Here is a 22,987-nt window from a genome sequence, read left to right as displayed (position 1 = left end):
TTTTTTTTTTCTCAGTCCAAATCGGACTGAGAAAAAAATCGCAGCATGCTGCTTTTTTGCGAGTTTCTCGAACCATTTTTCTCAATGATTCCCTATGGAAGCGGATTAAAAGTAGGATCACACACGCGCACCAGCGTTCACATTTGCGAGTGTGGCAGGAACTATGCTCATTAAATATTCAACAGATGAATCTGACATCACATTCCCAAAGGTAAATTAACTGACACATGTGTAATAGCTTTTATCTAGTTAAGATGTTGCAGGAAACTAGCATCGCAAACGCGACACACACGCGTCGCACACGCGAGCCAAATCATTAATTTATTCAGAAATAGCATCGCACTTGCGTTGCACTCGCACCTAACGTGAACTAAAATCGGCCGAGTTTTTTTCAGCCCAGTCGGACCGATTTTACTCTTAGATGTCTTTCCAGCCTTTAAATGTAAGTCTCCTGCCCTTCGTTCTTATACTCTCCTACTACCATCTTCATCTTTTCCCAGCATCTCTCCGGTCAGTCTCTTGCTATTTGTGACCTGCCAGCAGCTCTAGTGTTTAATGGAGCACGCCAGAGGTCACAAATCAGTGCATCTCTGAGAGCCTCATTCTGGCTCTCATGGAGTTCTATTGAGCACTTCATATGTAACTGATGACTTCCGGCCAGTCAGAAATTATGGGCACACATGGCCTTGTGGGACCAGGGCAACACTGAAAAAAGGTGAAAACGCCAGAGGGGCTGAGTATAAGACAAAGGCAGGGGACTTGCATTTAAAGCATCACTGCAGCGCCAAAAAAACAACAACGCTGGAGTGGTGCTATAAAGCTGGGAAAACAGTTTGTTACAATCTAAGTAATAAGTTTTAACGTTTTCTAGTCAGATTTTTTTTTTTTTTTTTTTTCCAATTTAAAGTTTTATTGGTTTTCAAAGGAAAGAGTACAACAACATTGCAAACCATTGAATACAAATTTGATAAACAAGGAGCCATCACGGTGGCTAAAGGCCACAGGCTCAGTAATCTTCACAACTGTCGTTGAGGAAATAATCAAACAACATGACTTACTAATAGAAAACAAGAAACCAAAGTAAAGGTAAAGAAGGAAGAACAAGGAAAAGAGTAGATCAGAAGTGGGTGGGGGAGACAAGAGGGGGAGAACCGTAGGGGGAAAGATGTGGATAGGAATATGTTGGCCGAGACTGGCGTCCCGTCTGTTGGGCGTGAACCTGAAAAGAATGAAAATGACTATGGAAGGTGCGGCTAGCTGAGGGTCTTGTTTACTGAGGGTCAACGAGGGCAAGAAACCTTGGGTCAGAGAGAAAAGATTCCCACTGATACCATTTAGAGGAGGCTTCCACTAGCTGGCCTCGCGATTGAGCCATTACCATCTCCATGCGGTGTATTACATTTACTTCTGTCACCCATTCCTCTATGGACGGGGGAGTAGGGTCTTTCCAATGTCGTGGGATTACTGTCTTGGCGGCCTGGAGCAAATGTCCGGTAAGAGATTTTTTATACACCTTTTCCGGTATTTTAAACATAAATAATAGGGCTGCCTCGGGGCGACTGGGGACTAAGATCCCTGTGACCTCCTGGATGCCCACCAGCACCTTGCTCCAGAAGGCCGCCAAGCTCGGACAATACCACCAGATATGGGCCATGGTACCTCCCTGTGCTCCGCACCGCCAGCACGTGTCAGGGATTTCGGGGCACCACTTATGAAGGGATGACGGGACCTTGTACCACCTGGAGAGAATTTTGTAGCAAGTCTCTTGCATTCTCGTTGCAACCGCTGACTTGTGGGTCAGGCGGAAGCATCGTTCCCATTGACCCCTGGAGAATGTCTGGCCGAGCTCTGCCTCCCAAGCAGCACAGAAGCGAGGAAGTGGTGTTTCTGCTGCTGCTGTCAAGATCCCATAAATCCTTGATATTGCATGTCTAGTGTCGGGAGTCCCTGTACAGAGAAGTTCAAAAGGGGTTGGAGATAAGGGACAAGTTAGGTCTAGCCCCTGCGTGGTTATGAAATGTTTAAGTTGGGCATATTCAAAGTAGAACCGCATTTTGAATTCTCTCTGCCCCACAATGTCCGGAAGTGGGAGAAGAACCCCTTCTGGTGCCACCTGTCCCAGTCTCAGGGGGTTCTGTTTTGAGCTTCCCAAGAAGTTATTAGACGATGCCCCTGGTAAAAAGTCAGGGTTATCCGTCAGTGGCATGAGGGGTCCCTGAGTCTGGAGCAGGCGCTTAATCCGTGGCATTGAGTGTACTGATTGTAATGTTTGTTTAGTGGTGTAGGACATTCCTATCTTATGTTTGGTAAGAAGTGGCCAGTTCCATGGCATGGATAGAATAGATAAGGGGCACAGGTCGTGTGCCAGGCGGACCCAGAGCTTCGATCCAGAGTTATGTAAGAGGTCTAAGACCCTTGCATGGGCAGCAGCCAGATAATAACGCCGACAGTCAGGCAGCCCCACCCCTCCCGCCCCCTTGGTCCTAGTTAGGACATTCCTCCCGAGTCGGGACCGTCCCTTGGACCACACAAATTGATTAAACAGGCGCTGTAACTTTACCCAGTACGACGCCGGGACATATACCGGGACCGTCTGGAGTAAGTAGAGCAGTCTGGGCAGGGCTGTCATCCTGAGGGCACTGATCCTACCGAACCATGAGAGGGTGCCTCTATGCCATATAGTCAGGTCCCTCTCGAGTTTGGAGAGAAAGTTTTGAAAATTAAGCTGGAAAAGTCTGGTTACATCAGATGGGATAGTGATACCTAGGTAGCCGATACTGCCGTGTGGTGGCCATTTGAAGGGGAAGTTTGGTTTTATAGCATCTACTGTTGCTTGGGAAAGTGATATGTTTAGGGCTTCAGATTTGTCAAGGTTGATTTTAAAATTGGACCATTTGCTAAAACGATTGAGTTCACGCATTAAGGATGGAAGGGAAGTGAGTGGGTTTTGCACATAAATAAGTAGGTCATCCGCGAAGGCGGCGCATTTATATTCTTGAGTGGCAACTTTAATCCCTCGTATGTCGGGGTTAAGCCGGATGGCCGACAACAGATGCTCCATAACTAAGATATAAAGCAATGGGGATAGGGGGCTTCCCTGTCGAGTCCCGTTATGGATATCAAAGGGACTCGACAGGGTGCCATTAATCTTTAGACGCGCGGTCGGGGAACAGTATAAGGCCAAAATTTTAGATGAGAAGGTTGGACCAAAACCAACATGGGACAAAGTCTGAGAGATAGAATGCCAGGAAATTCTATCGAATGCCTTTTCGGCGTCTAACGATAACATCATCATGGGGATTTTTTGGGTGTGAGCATGTTGGACCAGGTCTAGGGTTTTTAGGGTGTTGTCCCTTGCTTCCCTACCAGGAACGAATCCTACCTGGTCCAAGTGCACCAGATCTGGCAAAAGGGGATTGAGTCTGTTTGCAAGAAGCTTAGCGTAGATCTTCAAATCCACATTGAGCAACGATATTGGTCTGAAGCTGCTACATGCGGTAGGGTCTTTACCAGGTTTTCGGAGCAAAGCCACATGAGCTGTCGTGGAGTGGGGAGGGAATGGGGTCTCATCTGATATCGCATTAAAAGAAAGGAGCATTAGGGGTGCTAACTGTTCTGCAAACGTCTTATAAAATTTGGCTGGGAATCCATCCGGGCCGGGACTTTTGTTACCGGGTGTGTCACGGATTACTGACAGAATGTCCTCAAGAAGAAATGGCTTCTCGAGGTCCTCAATTGTGGACTTATTAAGAGGTTGAAAGGGAGAGGGCATTGTAGGGGGCTCGTGGTCTATCTCAGGAACCTGAGGGGTCAGATTGTATAATTTGGAATAGTACGCATGGAAGGCAGAAGAGATATCAGGAGTAGCATAGAGCATCTCGTCTCTTGTATTTTTAATGCAGGGAATTAGAGTGTGGGCTTTCCCTTCCTTCAGTGCATTTGCCAATAGTCTGCCCGGCTTATCCCCGAATTCATAAAATTTCCCCCTTCCCACTTGCAACAGGCGCTGGTATGACGCATCCAACAATTTCTTGACCTGTAATCTGGCCTGCAAGAGGGCCTGTAAGGTGGTGGCTGATAGGGCCCGCTTATGAGCAAGCTCTAACCCCGAGACCTTGCGGAGGGCCTCTAATAGATTCTGGGCCTTTTCTTTTTTAATACGGGCTCCATGTTTGATGAAAGTGCCCCTCAAGACGCACTTCAGTGCCTCCCACTTAAACGTGGGGGCTGTGTCGTCTGCCAAATGATCCTCTGAAAACTGAGTGATCGTGGTCAGCACATCAGAAACACAGAGCTCATCCATGAGCAAAGATTCATTAAGCCGCCATGTTCCCGCAGGGGCTGGGAGGGAAGGAACCTCTACCTCACAGTATACTGGGGCGTGGTCTGACCACAATATGCTGCCTATTCCAGTCTGTCGGACCCAAGGGAGAGCATTGTGCTGTATAAAGATGTAGTCTATACGACTGTAGGAATCTTGTGAGTGCGAGTAGAAACTATAGTCTCTATCTGACGGATGTGTTATTCTCCAAGTGTCAAACAGCTGGATACTTAATAGAACCCTTTTGATACGTTTGATGGTGGTGTATGAAATGCTGGACTTCCCCTTGGAGTTATCTAATGTAGGGTCCAGAGTAGCATTGAGGTCAATACAGAGAATTGCTGTACCTCTAATCAGGGGCATCGCAGTGTCGGCAAGGCTAGCCAGAAAGTCATCTTGTCTCTGGTTTGGGGCGTAAGCATTTATGATTGTGAATGTTTGGTCTCCAGCTATTAGTGAGAGGATAATATACCGTCCCGTACCGTCTGATGTGCAGTTTATAATTTGATGTGGAAGAGACTTGTGAATGGCAATCGCCACTCCCTTTGAGCGGGATTCTGGGTTATCTGAAAATAACCAGGTTTGGTAGTACTTGTTCTTTAAGATAGGGGCGTGTCCCTGTTTGAAATGCGTTTCTTGAAAACATACTATTTTCACCTTGTGCTTGTGGAAGTGGTAGAGGACCTGTGCTCTCTTCTCCGGCACGTTAAGACCCTTAGCATTGAAGGAGGCGATTGTCAGGTTGGCCATCTGTAAAAGATTGAAGTGTTATAGGTACATGAGATATAAGGACGGACTAGCCCGTCTCGGCCACCATTTGGGGAGGGAGAAGGAAGTGTGAACTGTGGAAGGCAGATGAAGAGTAAAAAGAATAGGAGTTGGAGCAGAGAAAACAGCAGGGGTATAGCTCCCGCACAATACACTAGCTGAGAACAAACGTTCCGGGGGAGCTTGTCCGCCGCACCCGGGCAAGACAGAGGGTCCCGACCTACTTGGGGGAGAAAAAGATCAGACATAACCGTTGATAGCTCCGTAGTATACTGTTAACATTAGAGATTACCATAAACACTGGCGCATATAATCAAAAGTTTGAGTAATAAGGGCCTTGGGCACTCGGCAGGTTAGAAAGTAAAGTCTATGTACTTAGCTAGTTAAAGTTTACGATACATTGGGTAGTCCCCGATATCTTGACCTTTATCTCGGACGGCCCAGTCTCCGGCCCCGAATCTCTCTCGGGGGGAGTCCCCTTGCATGAACGGGGGATGGATTTGCTTGGGGAGGGGCTGGGCGTTCCCTTGGGACCCACGGTTGGAGCAAGGTGGTGGGCCATTGAGAGATGGAGACTGGGGGTAGACCCAGGTTTGAGGTAAAGGATGGGAGGTCTTCTGGTGACCGCATTACCCACCATCTTGAATTTTTTTGTACCGACAGAGAAAAGGGAAAACCCCAACGAAACGGGAGACCCCTTTCTCTAATGACATCCAACAAGGGTTTGAGAACCGCCCTCTGAGCTAGGGTGTGTCTCGAAAGATCCGGCATGATGCGTATTGTAGATCCATTGTACGTTAGGGACTGTTTCTTTCGAGCTGCTTGAAGGATAGCTTCCTTTGCTGCAAAATAGTGCACCCTGCATACAATGTCTCTCGGGCGGGGGTCCCCTGGGTCCGGGGGGCGTAATGCCCTGTGGGCCCTGTCAAGTTCCAGGGGGGCCCCGGGTGGTCTTTTTAGTAAATTATTAAAGATTGAGATAAGGACTGAAGGTATGTCAGGAGGGGCAATTGACTCCGGCAGACCCCTGATACGCAGGTTATTTCTTCGATTTCTATTCTCTAAGTCGTCCACGTGCTGTTGGAGAGAGAATAGCTGCTTGGACTGAACCTGCAGTGTGGATTGGACAGATTGGATGTCAGCTTGAGATGTTGTTTGTTGGTCTGTAAGGACATCCACCCTTTGGGTGAGTGAAGAAAGGTCCATCCGTAGCTGGGCAAATTCTTGCTTACATTCTGCCACTACCTGGTTGGCCAGAGCAGCTATATCATTTTTAGTGGGCATTGCTTGGAAAAGGGACCGTAGGTCTGCTAAGGATGCTGGACGCTCTTCATTTATCACATTAGTGGAGAAAGATGTTGTGGAAAAAGAGCCGATAGAGTCCTGCAAAGCTGGGTCATATAGTATTTGTGAACTTCTAGAGGTGCTTATATGTCCTCCCAAGTGTGCTACTGTGGTAATCTGTTGTGGAGGGGTCCCTGGTGCCCTGGGCCCATCATTCCACTGATCTTTAGTGGTTGCCACCATGCTACCTCCTGGGCCCGTCGGGCTATTTTCCCTTGAGGAGCCCGTGGACCACCTCGCAGGGGGTGTATAATGAGGGGGCCCTTGGAGGTTCCCCCCAGTCTGGTCTTGGGGCCCTTGGATGCTGTAGGATCCCCTCTGCTCCACATGAGTGCCCGTATATGGCGATGTTATAGGGGGGGCCGTCAGGTAAATAATTGTGCCTTTTGCAAATGATGGGGGGCTGCCGTCGCCAGCCATGACTGTGCCCCTTCCCCCCTCCCCCAGTCCAGTTAACGCCTGCGGGCTGGAGATTTTGGTATGCGGTGGGGCCGGGGTGCCCGGGCTTTGTTTCCTACCTCCATCGGTGGTGCTGTTGACAACGCGGGAGACTGGTGACCGCGGGGCCCCCTCACTCTGGGAGCGCTGCTGTAATGGATGTTTCCCGAACGCCGCTCCAGAGCCTGTCTGCGTGTGTGCTGCAGGCTGAAGAGGCATTAGGCATCTGGAAGCGACCGGAGGTAAGTCGATGTACTGCCGGCCACCGGGAAGTTCCATTCCCATCGCGGGCTGCGATGAAGGGGTAGCGGGCGGTGATGCTGCCGCTGAGGGGTCATCTTGCTGACGCTGCAGGGCCTGGTCTGGAAGCGTGCGGCGGCCATTTTGGAGTGGGGCCTCTGATTCATGTTGTCGGCCGCTCCTCCGCACATCCCCCCGCCCGTGACCGCCACTGCCGTCGGTGGTCACCGCGGCTCCCCCGGGACCCCGCGACTCCACTGTCGACCCCCGCCTCTCCACCGACGTCCTGAGGTCAGTTATCGGGTCAGCAGGCCGCGATTCTTGCTGCCTTTCCAGCTCGGGCTGCGATAGAGCGCTGGAGCCCCGTGGATTAGACAGATATGCCCCGATTTTGCCTTGAGCCATGGGGGCCTTCTTTGGGGTTCGTGCTGTGGCCTTTTTGCCCGTTAATTTGCCCATTTTGGAGTCTTGGGCCAGTGCTATGGAGTTCTGCAGAGAGGAGCTCAGAGAAGCTGCTTCCTCACTCGGCCATGTCCGGCTCCGCCCCCCAGATTTTTTTTTTTTATCCCAGGACGGGTAGTCTTTGTCTTTCTTTTCTCTGTTACGGAAATGCTGAACAAGTCAATCCAAACACACAAATACTGAAATAAGCAGAATGTCTTTTGCATCGCATGGCGTCAAGTGATCATTATTCTGCCCACTGTGTGTCTGATGAAATGATGATTTACATTGCTTATGTATGGGGCTGTTTTGTATCACTATTACCTTCTTCTCTTTGATTTTAACGGAATCTCATTTCATCTTCACATGTGTATCTGTGTTACAAATATTGCTTATTTTTTATTGCCAGACCATACCCAAAAGGTGATGAACGGAAAAAAGCTTGTCTTAATGCCCTGTCTGAAGTAAAGGTGCAGCCAGGTAAGGTCTATTGCGTCTTTCTTATTTAGAGATATTTATGTTATGACATGTTAAAGTTTTATTTTAATCCAGTTAGTGCCGTTTTGAAGTACTGGTAAATGTCTGGTTTCTATATCTCTATAAGGCTGTGGTCAAACCAGCGTATTTCTCTCTCTATACACACAACAGTGCCCAGATTAACTGCTGGACTCCTGATCCAAACTTACAAGCCTCATAAAAACATATGAGGATCTGGTTGGATACCCACCGCCAGACCATACAATGCAGACTACTGTATACAGACCATGCAATGCAGACTACTGTATACAGACCATGCAATGCAGACTACTGTATACAGACCATGCAGTGTAGACTACTGTATACAGACCGTGCAATGCAGATTACTGTATATAGACCGTGCAATGCAGACTACTGTATACAGACCGTGCAATGCAGACTACTGTATACAGACCGTGCAATGCAGACTACTGTGTACGGACCGCGCACTGCCGACTACTGTGTACGGACCGCGCACTGCCGACTACTGTGTACGGACCGCGCACTGCCGACTACTGTGTACGGACCGCGCACTGCCGACTACTGTATAACGGACCACGCACTGCCGACTACTGTATAACGGACCGCGCACTGCCGACTACTGTATAACGGACCGCGCACTGCCGACTACTGTATAACGGACCGCGCACTGCCGACTACTGTATAACGGACCGCGCACTCCCGACTACTGTATAACGGACCGCGCACTGCCGACTACTGTATAACGGACCGCGCAATGCCGACCGTCGACAGACCGTGAAATACACTTGTGTGAGCTCGACCTATTACTTGTAAAATTAGGGGGTAATTATAGTATATTCGTGTGCTGTTGGATGGCTGTATTATTTTAGTGTGTGATATGTATTTTCATTCGATGTCCTGTTTCAGGTTGTTACTTGCCCAGTAACCCAGAAGCTATAGTGTTGGATATTGACTACAATTCTGGAGCACCCATGCAAAGGTGAAAATTATATATTTTGAAAATGGGAAAATGTTTGTTGTTTTTTTGGGGGGAAGGGAGGAGGGTAATTATTTTTTTTTTTTTCCAAATTATTATTTTTTACATATTTATTTGGGAGAGGGAGGGGTGGGGGGGTAACTATCACATTCTATAAATCCATGACAAAAAATTAGATCTGTGGGTATCATGAAAGCTCCCACGGATCACTAGAATAATCTCTTTTAAGACTTGGGTTACATGGTAACATTTGTTGCAGGACTTTTCTGAGAATTGTTGTCGTGCAACAAAAACATATATGTGCAGCTCGTCTTCAGCTTGCTGTCCTATGACTATTTTCCAGCTGTGATTTGGCTGGACAGAAAGCGGCCACATTGGGGACATTTGGAAACATTTTTAACTCTGTCGCAAGGCAATACCATAATAAATCATTTCATGCAAGTGTCACTGCGATTGTAGCAATGTGTCAGTCGCACGACACAACCATTATGTTCCAGAGACATGCTGTTGGGATATAGATTGTAATGGCATAAGAACAGGTCCTTCTAGTGTTGCTAAAAAAGTACAGTAGTTCTAACAGGCCCTTCATTCTAGCAATTGATGGGGTTTGGGTTACCCTACACCCTCCAGTAGTATTTTCTGACAAGTCTGTATGAGATGCGACATTGTACATTTTTGTGCACACACACTTTACCTTCTCCTTTTTAAATCAAGTCTTTATTCTGAAGCTCATTTTCCAAAGCTCACCTGTCAGCTTTGCTGTATAGGCTGAGATAACATGAGCAGAGTCATTTCATTATCATTATAGTATCTGTATGCATCTCCCCTGCCATAGCCTGCTCTCCTGGTAGTGGGGCAGTACTCCATCTTTGCCTGGACGCTTTGTTAATGTATTGATATTTCTTTGACAATTACCTCCTATTAGTTGTAGCTGTCCTAAACCACAACCTGCTGCACTGTCTGTACAGACCTTACAGGAAGGAAGATTTTAAAAATGCATATCCTTCCCGAACTGATTATTTCATGCATGCATTCATATAGAGGTAGAGCTATCAATAAATCATTGTGGAAAAGCAAGATTCACAAGCTTTCTCTGAGTCCTGGCAGCATATATAGCGGCTGGTATAGTGTAGTGGTTAAGTGCACAACCTTTAAATGCTGGGGCTCAGAAAAATGTTATTATATACCCTACCAGCATGGGTACTGGGGCAAGCGCCGAACACTAATGCCAACCTCCATGGAATATGACAGTGTCACGCAGAGTCATACCAGCTCGGACTTTGCCCGGATTAACAAGGTCCGCGTCAGATGTTGAGGATCCAGGACAATCTGATGATAAATGGGCCACTGGAGCAAACCATACATGAACAGGGCAAGAGAATCTGGATCTGATGAAATGTTATTACAACAGCAGACCTGAAAATTATGAAGAAACTATGGATGGATATCGGTATATTGGGTTTTATAGCTTAATTTCCAAATTCTTCACTAAGCTGTAATAAGGTTGTTTTAATTGGGATCTCGTACTGCTGTATATCTCATGCATATAAGACCTGCGTGTCGTGCCCGGGAAACAATTAGTACTCAACGTTTCAATGTCATAAAAAAAAGCTATTATCACAACTTGAGATGGACCATCTGCACCTTACATCCACCCAAAATCCAACACGCAAAGATTGTAAACTAACAGAAAAGATGGTGGTCAAGGCTTGATAAGTGTCCGAGCCGCCATCACAGACAAAACAAAGAGTATCCAGGAATACATCAGAAAAATGGCACCAAAAGATGAAATGCTGAGACAGTCTAAGGCAGCAACAAAACCGTCCTGGAAAGAGGAATAAACATGAAATACCATAGCAAGATAAGCCATTGCACGGGATGTACCATTTATAGATATTAGAGGGTTCTGATATGAGGAAATCCTACCAATGGCTTGAGAAACCTGGACTCCACAAGAAAGAACAGAGATACTGATCATAGCCGCAAAAGAAAAGGCGCTAAGCACCAGATCCATAGTAACAGGGATCTACCAAACCCAAAGTGCAGACTATGTAAAGAGGCAACGGAAACAGTCCAACATATAGCGGCAGGATGCAATATGCAAGCAGGAACGGGGTATACCGAATGCCACAACCAAGTAGCAGGAATTCCATACAGGAACAGCTGTACAGCATATGGTCTAAGCCACTTTAAGATCAGGTGGGAAATTCCAGAAGTTGTGGAGAATGAAAGGGCAAAAATCCTGTGGGACTTCAAAATCCAGACAGATAAGCAGTTGTTGGCTAACCAACAAAATATCATAATAGTAGATAAGGATCATAAAACAGTAATAGTAATAGATGTGGCAGTACCAAATCACAGTGACATCAGGAAGAAGGAATATGAGAAGCCGAAGAAATACAGGTGGCACAAAGAAGAATTGGAGAGGATGTGGAAGGTGAAAGCAACATCAATTCCAGTGGTAATAGGAGCACTCAGAGCAGTAAGCCCTAAGTTGAAAGAATGGCTACAACAGATTCCAAGAACAACATCTTAACTGTTCAGAAGAGCACAATGTTGGGGACAACTAAGATCCTGCACAGAACCCTCAAACTCCCAGGCCTCTGTTAGAGAACCCAAGATTGAAGAAACAACAAAAAAAAGGAAAACATAAATTTGACTTGCAATTATTTAGCATATGATTACTTATGCAGATTCTTATCATGTCACTACATTGTTACCGTTTTGCTTCTGGTGGTGGAAAAATCTTTGTTCTTGTATGCTACAAATTACAACCTGTTCTCACATTACCTAATAGCTCAGTGTGTTATTAGGTCGCTTCCCAAGTGAACGGTCACTGGTTTGAATCGAGCAGCAGCTATGAAGATTTCCCAAGAAAAGAGAAACCGCATCACCCAGCTCATCAATAGCAGTTTCTCGGACAACTAAATTGCCAAACTGAATCATGTGAGTGACAAGACAGTTGGAAGAATACAAAATTAATGCCGTACATCTATTCAAAACCCAAGAGGTGGTCGTCAAAGCAAAATATCGGAGTAAAAAAATCTGCTCATCACAAGGTGTATCAGTTCTGGTGCGATAAACACGGCAGTGGAGGTGGCTTGTATGCTTCGTAATAGTGAGATCACAGTAGTCCATGCAAGCACATTGCAACGCAGGTTACACAAGCTTAGAATGGTGTCCCAAAAAAAATGTGATGAAGCCTCGACTTCAATATAGTTATCAGAAACATCGGCTTGAGTTTGCAAAAACTAAATGCAAAAAGTAGACAGTAGAAGATTGGAAACTGTTGATTTGAAGCAATGAAACGAAAGTCAATAACTAGCCTCTGATGGATGCAAATGGGTCTGGCAGAAACAAGAGAAAAAGGGGCTATCTGATCGAGAAATTGAAGGAACTGTCAAGTTCGGTGGCGGAAGTCTGATGATGTGGGGTTGTTTCACAGCCAAAGGTGTGGGATACTTGACAAGAATCGATAGTGGCCTCCAATGCTGAGCTATATTTGAGTATCCTACAAGACGAGTTACTTTATACATTCGAATACTCTGGGTATGAAAAAGACAAAATAGTTTTCTAGCAGGACAACAACTCGAAGCATACATTGAGATTTGCAAAGAAATTGTTCAATGACAAGGAAGCAGATGTGCTGGATTGGTCCCACAGTCTTCAGACCACAACCCAATTGAACACTTGTGGGCAGCGTTGAAGCAAAAGCTGTATATATACCCAAGTGCACAGTGTGACCAACCTTTACCACAGCCGAAATGTTGCCATGCCATGTGGGCTAATAAAGTCAAATTTTTCACTTTAGTTTTGGAGTGCTGCCTCCTTTTGTTGCTTATATTATTGCCTGAGGGTTTACGGTTTGTTGGTGGTTTTGCACTTGTCATAGTTTTATTTGCTCTTCCTATTTTTTTTTTTTAATTTATCTGTTTATCTACCTGTGTGTGTGTGTATATAATATATATATATAGCTTGTATGTATGTGTACTTACTGACTCAGAACATAAACTGCATCCAGGAGCTGTGTACTAATAGTAAAAATCAGTCAGTATCGCTAACACACGGCGATATTGTGTGTGTGATATACTGTACCTTTAGCTGTATGTATGCCATTCCTATAGAATCTAATAAGTGTTTGTACTTGTAGTGCCGCTAAAGCCCCATATCTTGCCAAGTTCAAGGTGAAGAGATGTGGAGTCAGTGAGCTGGAGAAGGAAGGTGCATTTAAGCTGCTGCCAATTATGTATTTAATATAATTGTTTTTTCAGAAATTATTCAATTCTTAAAAATGTCTTCAACTCTTAGGTTTGCAATGTCGCTCAGACTCTATTGATGAAAGCGAGGAGGAAGATGTGGATAAAAAGATATGCTGGCAAGCAGCCATCTTCAAAGTTGGAGATGACTGCAGACAAGTAAGTAAATAGGATTTAAAAAAAATAAAAAGGAAAAAGGTGCAGTTTCCTACTACAGTGGAACCTTGGTTTAAGAGTAACTTGGTTTGAGAGCGTTTTGCAAGACCAGCAAAGCTTTTTAAAAATGTGTAACTTGGTTTAAGAGCAATGCTTTGCAATAAGAGCAAATTCCCACCGTGTACACTTCTGGTTCTATCCTTTCATCGCACTCTGACCAGCTCTGGAGGTAACTTTCTGTCTCTATGCACCCTATACAGTATACTATTGCACAGTACAGTATATACTATCTAGCATTTCTATCAATTTGCATTTTTGGATACAGTATTGTACTCTTTCGGCTAACCAGTACTACGCATTGCTTATACTGTACCTCCCGCACACCAACAATTCTATTGGAACCTAATGTGCAGGTTAATTTGTTTTATGTTTTCTACTGTACAGTATTTTGTATTAGTGTACTGTAATAATTTTATATGAATACAGTACATTATTTTGTATTACTGTAATAGGTTTTTATAAATACTATAAATATTATTGGGTTGTGGAACGAATTGCCTGCATTTCAATTATTTCCTATGGGAAAATTTGCTTTGATATAAGAGTAACTTGGTTTAAGAGCTCACTCCCGAAACCAATTATGCTCGTAATCCAAGGTTCCACTGTATACTATACTCCTGTAGAAGTATGTCAGTACATGAAGTGCTCACATTGTAATATGCATGGTAGCCTGGCAAATCCCATTATGCCCACTAAAAAACTCCTCTAGGCATACATTCAGATAAAAAATAGAAGTTTATTCCAAAATGATTAAACGTGAAAGACGGTATAGATAATCCTACGTGTTTCAGAGTGTAAACCAATCCTTAATCAAAAGTAAGTACTGGTTTTAGTCTGAAACGCGTAGGTTTTATCATGGATTAAGGACTGGTTAACCGTCTGAAACGCATCTCCAAAAACAGTGTCGATAAATCCTACACATTTTAGACTGTATACCAGTCTTTCATCATGGATTAAGGATTGGTTCATAGCCTGAAACATGTAGGATTTATCTATACTGATTTTGGATGTTTGTGGAGATGCTTTTTTTCACTTTTAATAATTTTCGAATAAAGTTCTATTTTTTCATCTGGACATTCGGCTAGAGGAGTTTTGGATTTGATTGTTGTTTAGCAGGAGTGGCGTCCTTCTGGGCCGATCATCACAGGATCTTAGCAGGGTTGAGCTGGTTCCTTTCAATTTTTGTAATATCCCAATGAACAGGGAAAACGGCTTGAAATTTTATATGTAAGACACACAAACCATTTTATAAGGCCTATGTTTGTAAAGAGGAGGACAAAAATATAATGGAGGTGATTATTTTTTTTCTTTTATGAGTGTATTCGTTATATAGCAGAGGTGACTGGCAGCCGCTCATCTCAGGGGTGAGGAAATAATAAGCCTATTCGGCTGACTCGGATGTGTTTGTTACTTCTTATTTCTACTGAACAATTGGTAGAACAGAGCGCCAGTAACCCTATGTTCGGAGCGAAGATTTTGTCCTGAATTACTTCTTACCTCTTTTCTCCCTGGCAGGATATGCTGGCTCTGCAGATAATTGATTTATTCAAGAACATTTTCCAGCTGGTCGGACTCGACCTCTTTGTCTTTCCATACAGAGTAGTGGCGACTGCTCCTGGGGTGAGTTGAAATTTCGAAGGAAATGTTCTATTTCTTTCTTTATTGACTATTTGTCCATTTTATTTCTTTAATGACTTTTATGTGTTTTATTTATCCATATGAAATAACCCATCTCAAAACCATATAATCATAACGTTATTCCAATATTTGTTTCCTTGTCTGGTATAAAATATTTGGCACCTTTCCAGGAGAGGATCACTGATAAATTGCGATGAGTACATTGTAACATGTCTACCTAGTGAACACAATTTTACCTTTTGGTTAATGGCACACAAACTGGTACTGTATGTTGGGCTACTTTCACACTTGCGTTGAACGGCATCCGTTGCATTGCGTTGTGTGACGGATGTAACGGATGTGTTGCTTTTCGTGGCACAACGAATGCAACGGATCATACAAAACAACGGAATTTTTTTTTTTTTTCTTCTTTCGTTTTATCGGCGGCAGACTATTGTGAACGATCAGCTGATCGCTCACAGCAGCCGGTCGCCGGGTGATCAGCTGATCGCTCACAGCAGCCGGTCGCCGGGTGATCAGCTGATCGCTCACAGCAGCCGGTCGCCGGGTGATCAGCTGATCGCTCACAGCAGCCGGTCGCCGGGTGATCAGCTGATCGCTCACAGCAGCCGGTCGCCGGGTGATCAGCTGATCGCTCACAGCAGCCGGTCGCCGGGTGATCAGCTGATCGCTCACAGCAGCCGGTCGCCGGGTGATCAGCTGATCGCTCAAAGTAGCCAGTCGCCGGGTGATTAGCTGATCGCTCACAGCAGCCGGTCGCCGGGTGATCAGCTGATCGCTCACAGCAGCCGGTCGCCGGGTGATCAGCTGATCGCTCACAGCAGCCGGTCGCCGGGTGATCAGCTGATCGCTCACAGCAGCCTGTCGCTGGGTGATCAGCTGATCGTTCAGCCGCCGAGAATGTGTGAGGGGGGCGGAGTGCGGGGTGGGTGAAGCCGAGCAGGACCATGGCGCTGAGGACATCAGTGCAGCGAGGAATGCAAGGCTGGGGACAGGTGTGTGTGTGTGTGTGTGTGTGTGTGTGTGTGTGTGTGTGTGTGTGTGCGTGCGTACATGTGTAGTGAAGTGCGGGAGGGGGCGGAGCCGAGCAGGAAAGTGTCGGGCTCCCTGCACACGTAGCCAGGGTAAATATCGGGTAACTAGGCAAAGTGAATTGCTTAGTAACCCGATGTTTACCCTGGTTATGTGATCAGGGAGCCAGAGAGAGCTTGTGCAGCAAAATCCTACGGATTGCGCTGCTCAAAAAACGCTACATGCAACGTTCCTTCCGCCCGATGCAGCGTCAAAATAACAGCGCTGTGTCGTGCAGCGGATGCAACGCAAGACCATCCGTTGCTATCCGTAGTTAATAGAAGTCTATGATGAATATAACGGTTTCCTGCAACGGTTACTGTAATTCCTCAAGGCTGCGGATAGCAACAGAAGCCGTCCAACGCAAGTGTGAAAGTAGCCTTAGTGGCATTCATGAGTTTCCCTTTTTTTGCAGGAAGACTGAAAATGTTACAGTTTTTTCATATATCTTCAAATATTAAATTTCTGTGCTCCTCAAAAGCACTGCTGAAATCACAAGAGCAGAACTGTCCCTCATGTGCCAGGTCTGATATTAAGATTAGTATCTTTGCTCTATTAGTATCCAGCAGGGTGTAAGAACGGTTCTTCATTGTAAGATGCCAGTGGCATGCAATAAGATCAGACAGTAAGTAATTTGGATATTTGTTGTATTCCAGTGTGGCGTTATCGAGTGTATTCCAAACTGCACCTCAAGGGATCAGCTGGGACGACAGACGGACTTTGGCATGTATGACTACTTCACCAGGCAATATGGAGATGAGTCTACTCAGGCATTTCAAAAGGTACAATATTTCTGCACCAAATTCTACTTAAAAAAATGTATTTTTCTCCTTGGGTTGTACTGAGAAATGGTGACCTGTAAAGAGGAAGCAAGCAAGACTATCCCTCAGTGTCTGGCATAGCGGGAACAAGCTAAATGTTGGGCAGCTTAACTGGAGGTGGCTGTCAATAGATTATTACAGGCAGTAAAGATCCATGATTATTGGAGTTTGGTTAGATGGTTGTCAGCTGACGGCTATCCTATATGTTTTGTTGACTTTACTATTTGTTCTTTTTACATTTCCCTGTCATTTGGATGCTGCTTTATTATTGCCATATTCGGTGCTCGAAAAATGAAGCAAGGTTAACGCTACCATCAATGAGGAATATTGTTAATTAATATACATTTTTTTATTCCATGGGTCAGCATATTTCAGGGATCCAGTCCCCTTCTTCAGGACCAATCAAGAATCAACAAACTGATTCTTGTTTGGCCCTGAAGAAGGGGACTTGATCCCTGAAACACGTTGACCTATGGAATAAAATAATTTGTATTAATCAATAATCTTCCTCATTGGAGGTAGCGCGGCGTTAACCCCGCTTCTTTTCTCCAGCACCAAATATTAGCCTACGTGGGGCTGTGGCAGCCGCCATCATCTTTGAAGCCTTCATAGGGGTTGTGACTTTCACAGGCCTGCTAGGTGAGTGTTATTTCCTATACACCACTATTTTTAATCTGGTAAGACCCTATTTGTGCGCTTTTTCCCTAGTCGTCTCATTATTGCCATAGTGATATTTATTCATTTTTGTTCTTTTGTCTTCACAGGCACGATATAATTTTATTCGGAGTATGGCAGCCTACAGCCTTTTACTGTTTTTGCTGCAGATTAAAGACAGACATAATGGCAACATCATGCTGGATAAGGAGGGGCACATCATCCACATCGGTTAGTCCAACCATTACCACCTTGCCTGCTCTTACTTTTCTTTATGTAAAATACCAGTCCAATAGGAAAAGTTTTTACCATGATCACGTCTGTTCTCTACTGGATGAAAACCTTTTCAGCTTTAGGCTGTGTGCGCACAGATTTTGATGCAGATTTTGACACACATCTGCATCTGTATCTTTACGCCAGCTACGCCAGCAAAGTCAATGAGAATTCTGAAGTGCTGTGTGCACGCTTATTTTTTTCTTGCAGTTTTGGTGCAGAAAATAATCTGCAGCATGTAAATTTTTGGTGCATTTTTTAGCCCTTCCACCTGTTGACTTCATTAAGAAAAACGCATGGCACAAAAACACACCAAAAACACATGCGGTTTTTCTGCCAGAAGATGCACATTTGATGCTGAAAATTTCTGCACCAAATCTGCAATGTGCGCACATAGCCTTATAGTTTCTTTTCCATGTTTCCCAGACTGATTGTCCTGCTAAATGCCTTTACATAATCTTCCCTATAGATAATACGTATGATGAAGCACAAGCAGTAAATTCCAGCCTTGTCTTTATTCATCCACTTCTCTCTGATTTTCCCCATTGCTTTGTCTTCCTTCTAAACACTTCTCGATTCCATGCTAATCCTCAGATGTGTTTTCCTATTTGCTCGCATCGGACAGTAACTGAATGTTCTGCCCTTCTTTGCACATCTAACCAAATGAGCTGAACTATTTTATTTGCAGATTTTGGATTTATGTTTGAGAGCTCCCCGGGGGGCAATCTAGGCTGGGAACCGGATATCAAGTTAACAGATGAGATGGTGATGATCATGGGGCGCAAAATGGAAGCTACACCTTTTAAGTGGTTCATGGAGATGTGTGTGCGAGGCTACCTGGCTGTCAGGTAAGGGAACTAGTTTTTGTAAGGGGTTATCTGACAAAATTATATAAAATTTTCAACTTTATTTTTTCCGCCCAATTTAACTGTAATAAAGACCCTGATGGAGTCTCTAGCACAAATGTTTCTGGTCTTTAATGGCCAGCGCAAAAATAAAATAATACAGTCAGATGGCACTTACCCTGCCCCGGACTAGTATCTGCTCTCCGACGCTGGTCCTGTATCTGATTTCTTGCTGTAGAGGTGACATCACAACTATAGAGCACTTCACTGTAGCCAATCCCTGAGCTCAGGGTCTCTGTTGATGTAGACGGCACAAGCTGCTGAGTTCTGTGATTGATTGCAGTGGTGATGTTTGCTGTATTGCTGTAGTTATGATGTTACCACTGCAGCAAGTAAAAAGCAATATGAGCAGTGCATGAAAGGTGGCACTTGAGCAGGAGAGGTTGATTTTATTATTTTTATCGAGTGCTAGCCAATTTGAGGCCAGGAATGTATATACAGTGGAACCTTGGTTTACGAGAACAATCCGTTCTGGTAGGGTGCTTGTAAACCAAGTTACTCATCTAGGAAAGCAAAATTTCCCATAGGAAATAATGCAAGCTCAGACAATTCGTTCCACAACTTGCTCAATGTCCCATCCTGGTTTCCTATTGTGCCATTCCACACACGCACAAACATACTCATATTATGCTCACCTTACCTTCCGTTCCATCGCCGGCCTCATGGTTCTTGTAGTTTGCAGGATGGGGATTGGGAAACCATTGCGACGATGGAGGAACTTCCACTGCCAGAGCGCTGACGTCAAAGGCAGGAGCCGCTTGCCTCTGATTGGCCAGCGCGCTGCCTTTGAGTAGCGGCTGACAGCAGACGTTCCTCCATCGTCGCGATGGTTACCAATACACGTCCTGTGCCGGCGAACTACAAGAAACAGGAGGCCGGCGATGGAACGGAAGGTATGGTGAGTATAATATGTGTGTGTTTGTGGGTGTTTGTGTGGATTGCAAGAGCGGGTCAAAGCGCAGTGAAAGTACAGAACCGTAAGTGTGTGCGGTGAGTATTTGCTCGTACGGCAAAGCTTGTGCATAAACTGAGTTACAAGTTTACAGCAAGCTTTGCTCGTATAGCGAAATGCTCGCAAACCGGATTACTCGTAAACCGAGGTTCCGCTGTAAGTGGAAAACCCCTTTAAGGTGCATGAAAGTGTCACTTTAACCATTCAATGCAGTAAATTATGGGGGTGGCGAGACAACCTTAAAAATATTTTACCATTTCACGGGATTTATTGCATTGAAAATTATGTAACAAACTGATGTGTGTCATTATTCGTCCAGCAGTTTGTCTTTTTTCCTTGTATAACAGGCCCTACATGGATGCCGTCGTGTCTCTGGTCACACTCATGTTGGACACAGGGTTGCCTTGCTTCCGTGGACAAACAATAAAATTGCTCAAGTAAGTTACTACTGCATATTCTAAAAAACAGTAAGCCTTCATGTATCTCACTTGGTCACTTATCTATATTTGCATTTTAATATACAGGCACAGGTTCAGTCCCAATATGACTGAGAAAGAGGCAGCAAATTTCATCCTGAAGATAATTCAAAACTGCTTCCTGAGCAACAGGTTGGATATTTTTTTTTTCTAATTGTTTGTTTCTTTTTCGCTCCTAATTGGGAGACCCAGACAATTGGGTGTATAGCTATTGCCTCTGGAGGCCACACAAAGTATTACACTTAAAAGTGTAAGGCCCCTCCCCTTCTGGCTATACACCCCCAGTGGGATCACTGGCTCACCAGTTTTTTGCTTTGTGCGAAGGAGGCAACACATCCACGCATAGCTCCACTTTTTAGTCAGCAGCAGCTGCTGACTATGTCGGATGGAAGAAAAGAGGACACATATAGTGTCCCCAGCATGCTCCCTTCTCACCCCACTGTATGTCGGAGGTGTTTGTAAGGTTGAGGTACCCATTGCGGGTACGGCGGCAGGAGCCCACATGCTGATTCCTTCCCCATCCCTTTTTACAGGGCTCTGGGTGAAGTGGGATTTACCGGTCTCCAGGCACTGAGACCGTGCTCCATCTACAGCCCCTGGAGAAGATGCTGGATGGAGCGGAGTACATCAGGGACATGGCCCTGCTTCCTCAAGGTACTCTGTGTCCCCGTGCATTTGGCGCTCACACCGCAGCATGCTGGGTGTTGTAGTGCGCCGGGGGACATCAGCGCTGCGGCGCCTGTGCCATGGCCTCATTCAGCTTCGCTGAAGCAGGCTCACTTATGGGAATTGGTCGCGCCGGCCGCTGGGACTGCGGCGCGGCTGGCACTTGTAGTGCGCCGGGGACTTCAGCGCGGCCCGCGCTTTTACGGCGGCCGCGCTGATAACTAGAGTCCCCGGCTTTTGCGGCCTGCTTCCGTTCGTTCCCGCCCCCAGACCTGCCAGTCAGGAGAGGGGCGGGACGCTGGCCACCTCTAGGAATCGGTCGCGCCGGCCGCTGGGACTGCGGCGCGGCTGGCACTTGTGGTGCGCCGGGGACTTCAGCGCGGCCCGCGCTTTTACGGCGGCCGCGCTGTTAACTCGAGTCCCCGGCTTCTGGGCCTAGTCTCCCTTCGTTACCGCCCACAGCCCTGACAGTCAGGGTAGGGGCGTGACGCTGCATAGCACAGCAGCGCTGAGAGCTGGAGTATGTTTTGCATACTCCACCCCTCTCACTGTGTGCACTGTGAATCCGGATTCCCGCACTTTCTCAGGCACGCCCACGGCTTCCTTCTCTACAAGGACGCAGGCAGCCATTAGTGTCAGTTTCTGTACGATACAGAGACAAGTGTGGAAGACCCTGGCATTCTGATAGTCACACAATCGCTGCAACAGGCGTTAAGCAGCACCTGTGGTGCTAACCCCACTAGTGCAGAAGTGCACTTATAGATATGCTTGTACTATATACATTGCACTGTTTGGTCGCACGTTGTATATACCCTCCTGGATTATGCGGAGGAGTTATCAGCATATTCTCTGTGTAAAACAAAGGTGCAGAACCACATGTTTTTCTATGCAGCCGGTACAGCATGTACGGCTATACGGCCGGCAGGTTACATAGACTCCCATTGTATGCACTAATGGCCAGGGGATGAGGACGGTGTCTGCAGTATTTACTGACAGTTTTTCTGAGACTATGGCTATGATACTAGAAGCCTAGCAGTCCGGACATGTCTCTCACAATATGGGCACTGTTGAATCATTGATCCATGGCCCCCCTCAGTGTGAACAACTAACAGCTCCGGGAATGTCACACGCATCCCAGAGTCACGGCTCTGCACGGACGTCAGTCCCAGACAGCCTAAGCGGGCTCACTATGAGCGGCCTCGGTTTCATCAGGGTCCTGGCAGAAGGACTCGCTGTGTAATGAGGCGGAAGTAGCGGCTCAGGATTCTGATCCTGAGACCGCTCTCAATCTGGATACACCTGATCGTGACGCCATAGTAAATAATCTTATAGCGTCCATCTATAGAATGTGGGTTATTTCTCACAGCTCCTCCAGTGGAGGAGTCAGCTTCACGTATTTTTCTGGACCACTCTGCCTTCAGAGAGGCAGTCCAGGAACACCACGCTTATCCAGATATGCGCTTCTCCAAACGGCTTAGGATACACGTTATCCCTGTCCCCTGACTTGGTCAAGGACTGGACCCAGTGTCCCAAGCGGCATCCTCCAATCTCCAGGCTGGTAGCTAGATCCATAGTTGCAGTGGGAGATGGAACTGCTGTTGGCTCCGGCATTCTCTCCCTTGGGGCACTCCAAGCTATTTCAGCTTGTCTTACACAGATTGACACGGTTACACGTACATCTGTGCCGCAGGTGGCATCCTTAACCTCTCAAATGTCTGCATTTGTTTCTTACGCGATTCAGGTTGTCCTGGACTCTGCGAACCGTGCGGCGGTAGCCTCCGCTACTCCGTGTTTTTAAGCAGAGCCTGGTCTGCTCGTTAAGTGAATGGAAGGCAGATTCTGCTTCCAAAAAAGGTTGCCTAACCAGTTGCCTTTTTCTGCTGACCGACTGTTTGGTGAATGTAACCATTAAACAGTCCAGGGGTAAGGATTCATCCTTTCCTCAGCCCGGACACAACAAACCCCAACAGAGCAAGAGGCAGTCGGGGTTTTCGGCCTTTTCGAGGCTCGGGCAGGTCCCATTTTTCCTCGTC

At 46.0% G+C, this 22,987-nt stretch overlaps 1 protein-coding gene across 2 annotated transcripts in view; it reads left to right on the top strand.

Annotated features, from left to right (window-relative positions):
• The window catches only part of PI4KA (phosphatidylinositol 4-kinase alpha), a 268,461-nt gene that overhangs the window by 237,375 nt on the left and 8,099 nt on the right, over positions 1-22,987 (top strand). For both annotated transcript variants that reach the window (XM_075321257.1, XM_075321249.1), the window contains 10 exons: positions 7,962-8,032; positions 8,957-9,029; positions 13,177-13,247; positions 13,335-13,441; positions 15,014-15,118; positions 16,864-16,989; positions 17,793-17,913; positions 18,644-18,803; positions 20,160-20,249; positions 20,337-20,420. In XM_075321257.1, coding sequence (XP_075177372.1) covers positions 7,962-8,032; positions 8,957-9,029; positions 13,177-13,247; positions 13,335-13,441; positions 15,014-15,118; positions 16,864-16,989; positions 17,793-17,913; positions 18,644-18,803; positions 20,160-20,249; positions 20,337-20,420 — 1,008 coding nt within the window. The remainder of the gene's footprint in view (positions 1-7,961; positions 8,033-8,956; positions 9,030-13,176; positions 13,248-13,334; positions 13,442-15,013; positions 15,119-16,863; positions 16,990-17,792; positions 17,914-18,643; positions 18,804-20,159; positions 20,250-20,336; positions 20,421-22,987) is intronic.

The sequence above is a fragment of the Anomaloglossus baeobatrachus genome, chromosome 1, assembly GCF_048569485.1.
Source record: "Anomaloglossus baeobatrachus isolate aAnoBae1 chromosome 1, aAnoBae1.hap1, whole genome shotgun sequence".
Lineage (NCBI taxonomy): Eukaryota > Metazoa > Chordata > Amphibia > Anura > Aromobatidae > Anomaloglossus > Anomaloglossus baeobatrachus.
Note: the sequence above shows the minus strand (reverse complement) of the source record. Positions and strands in the feature narration are given on the sequence as shown.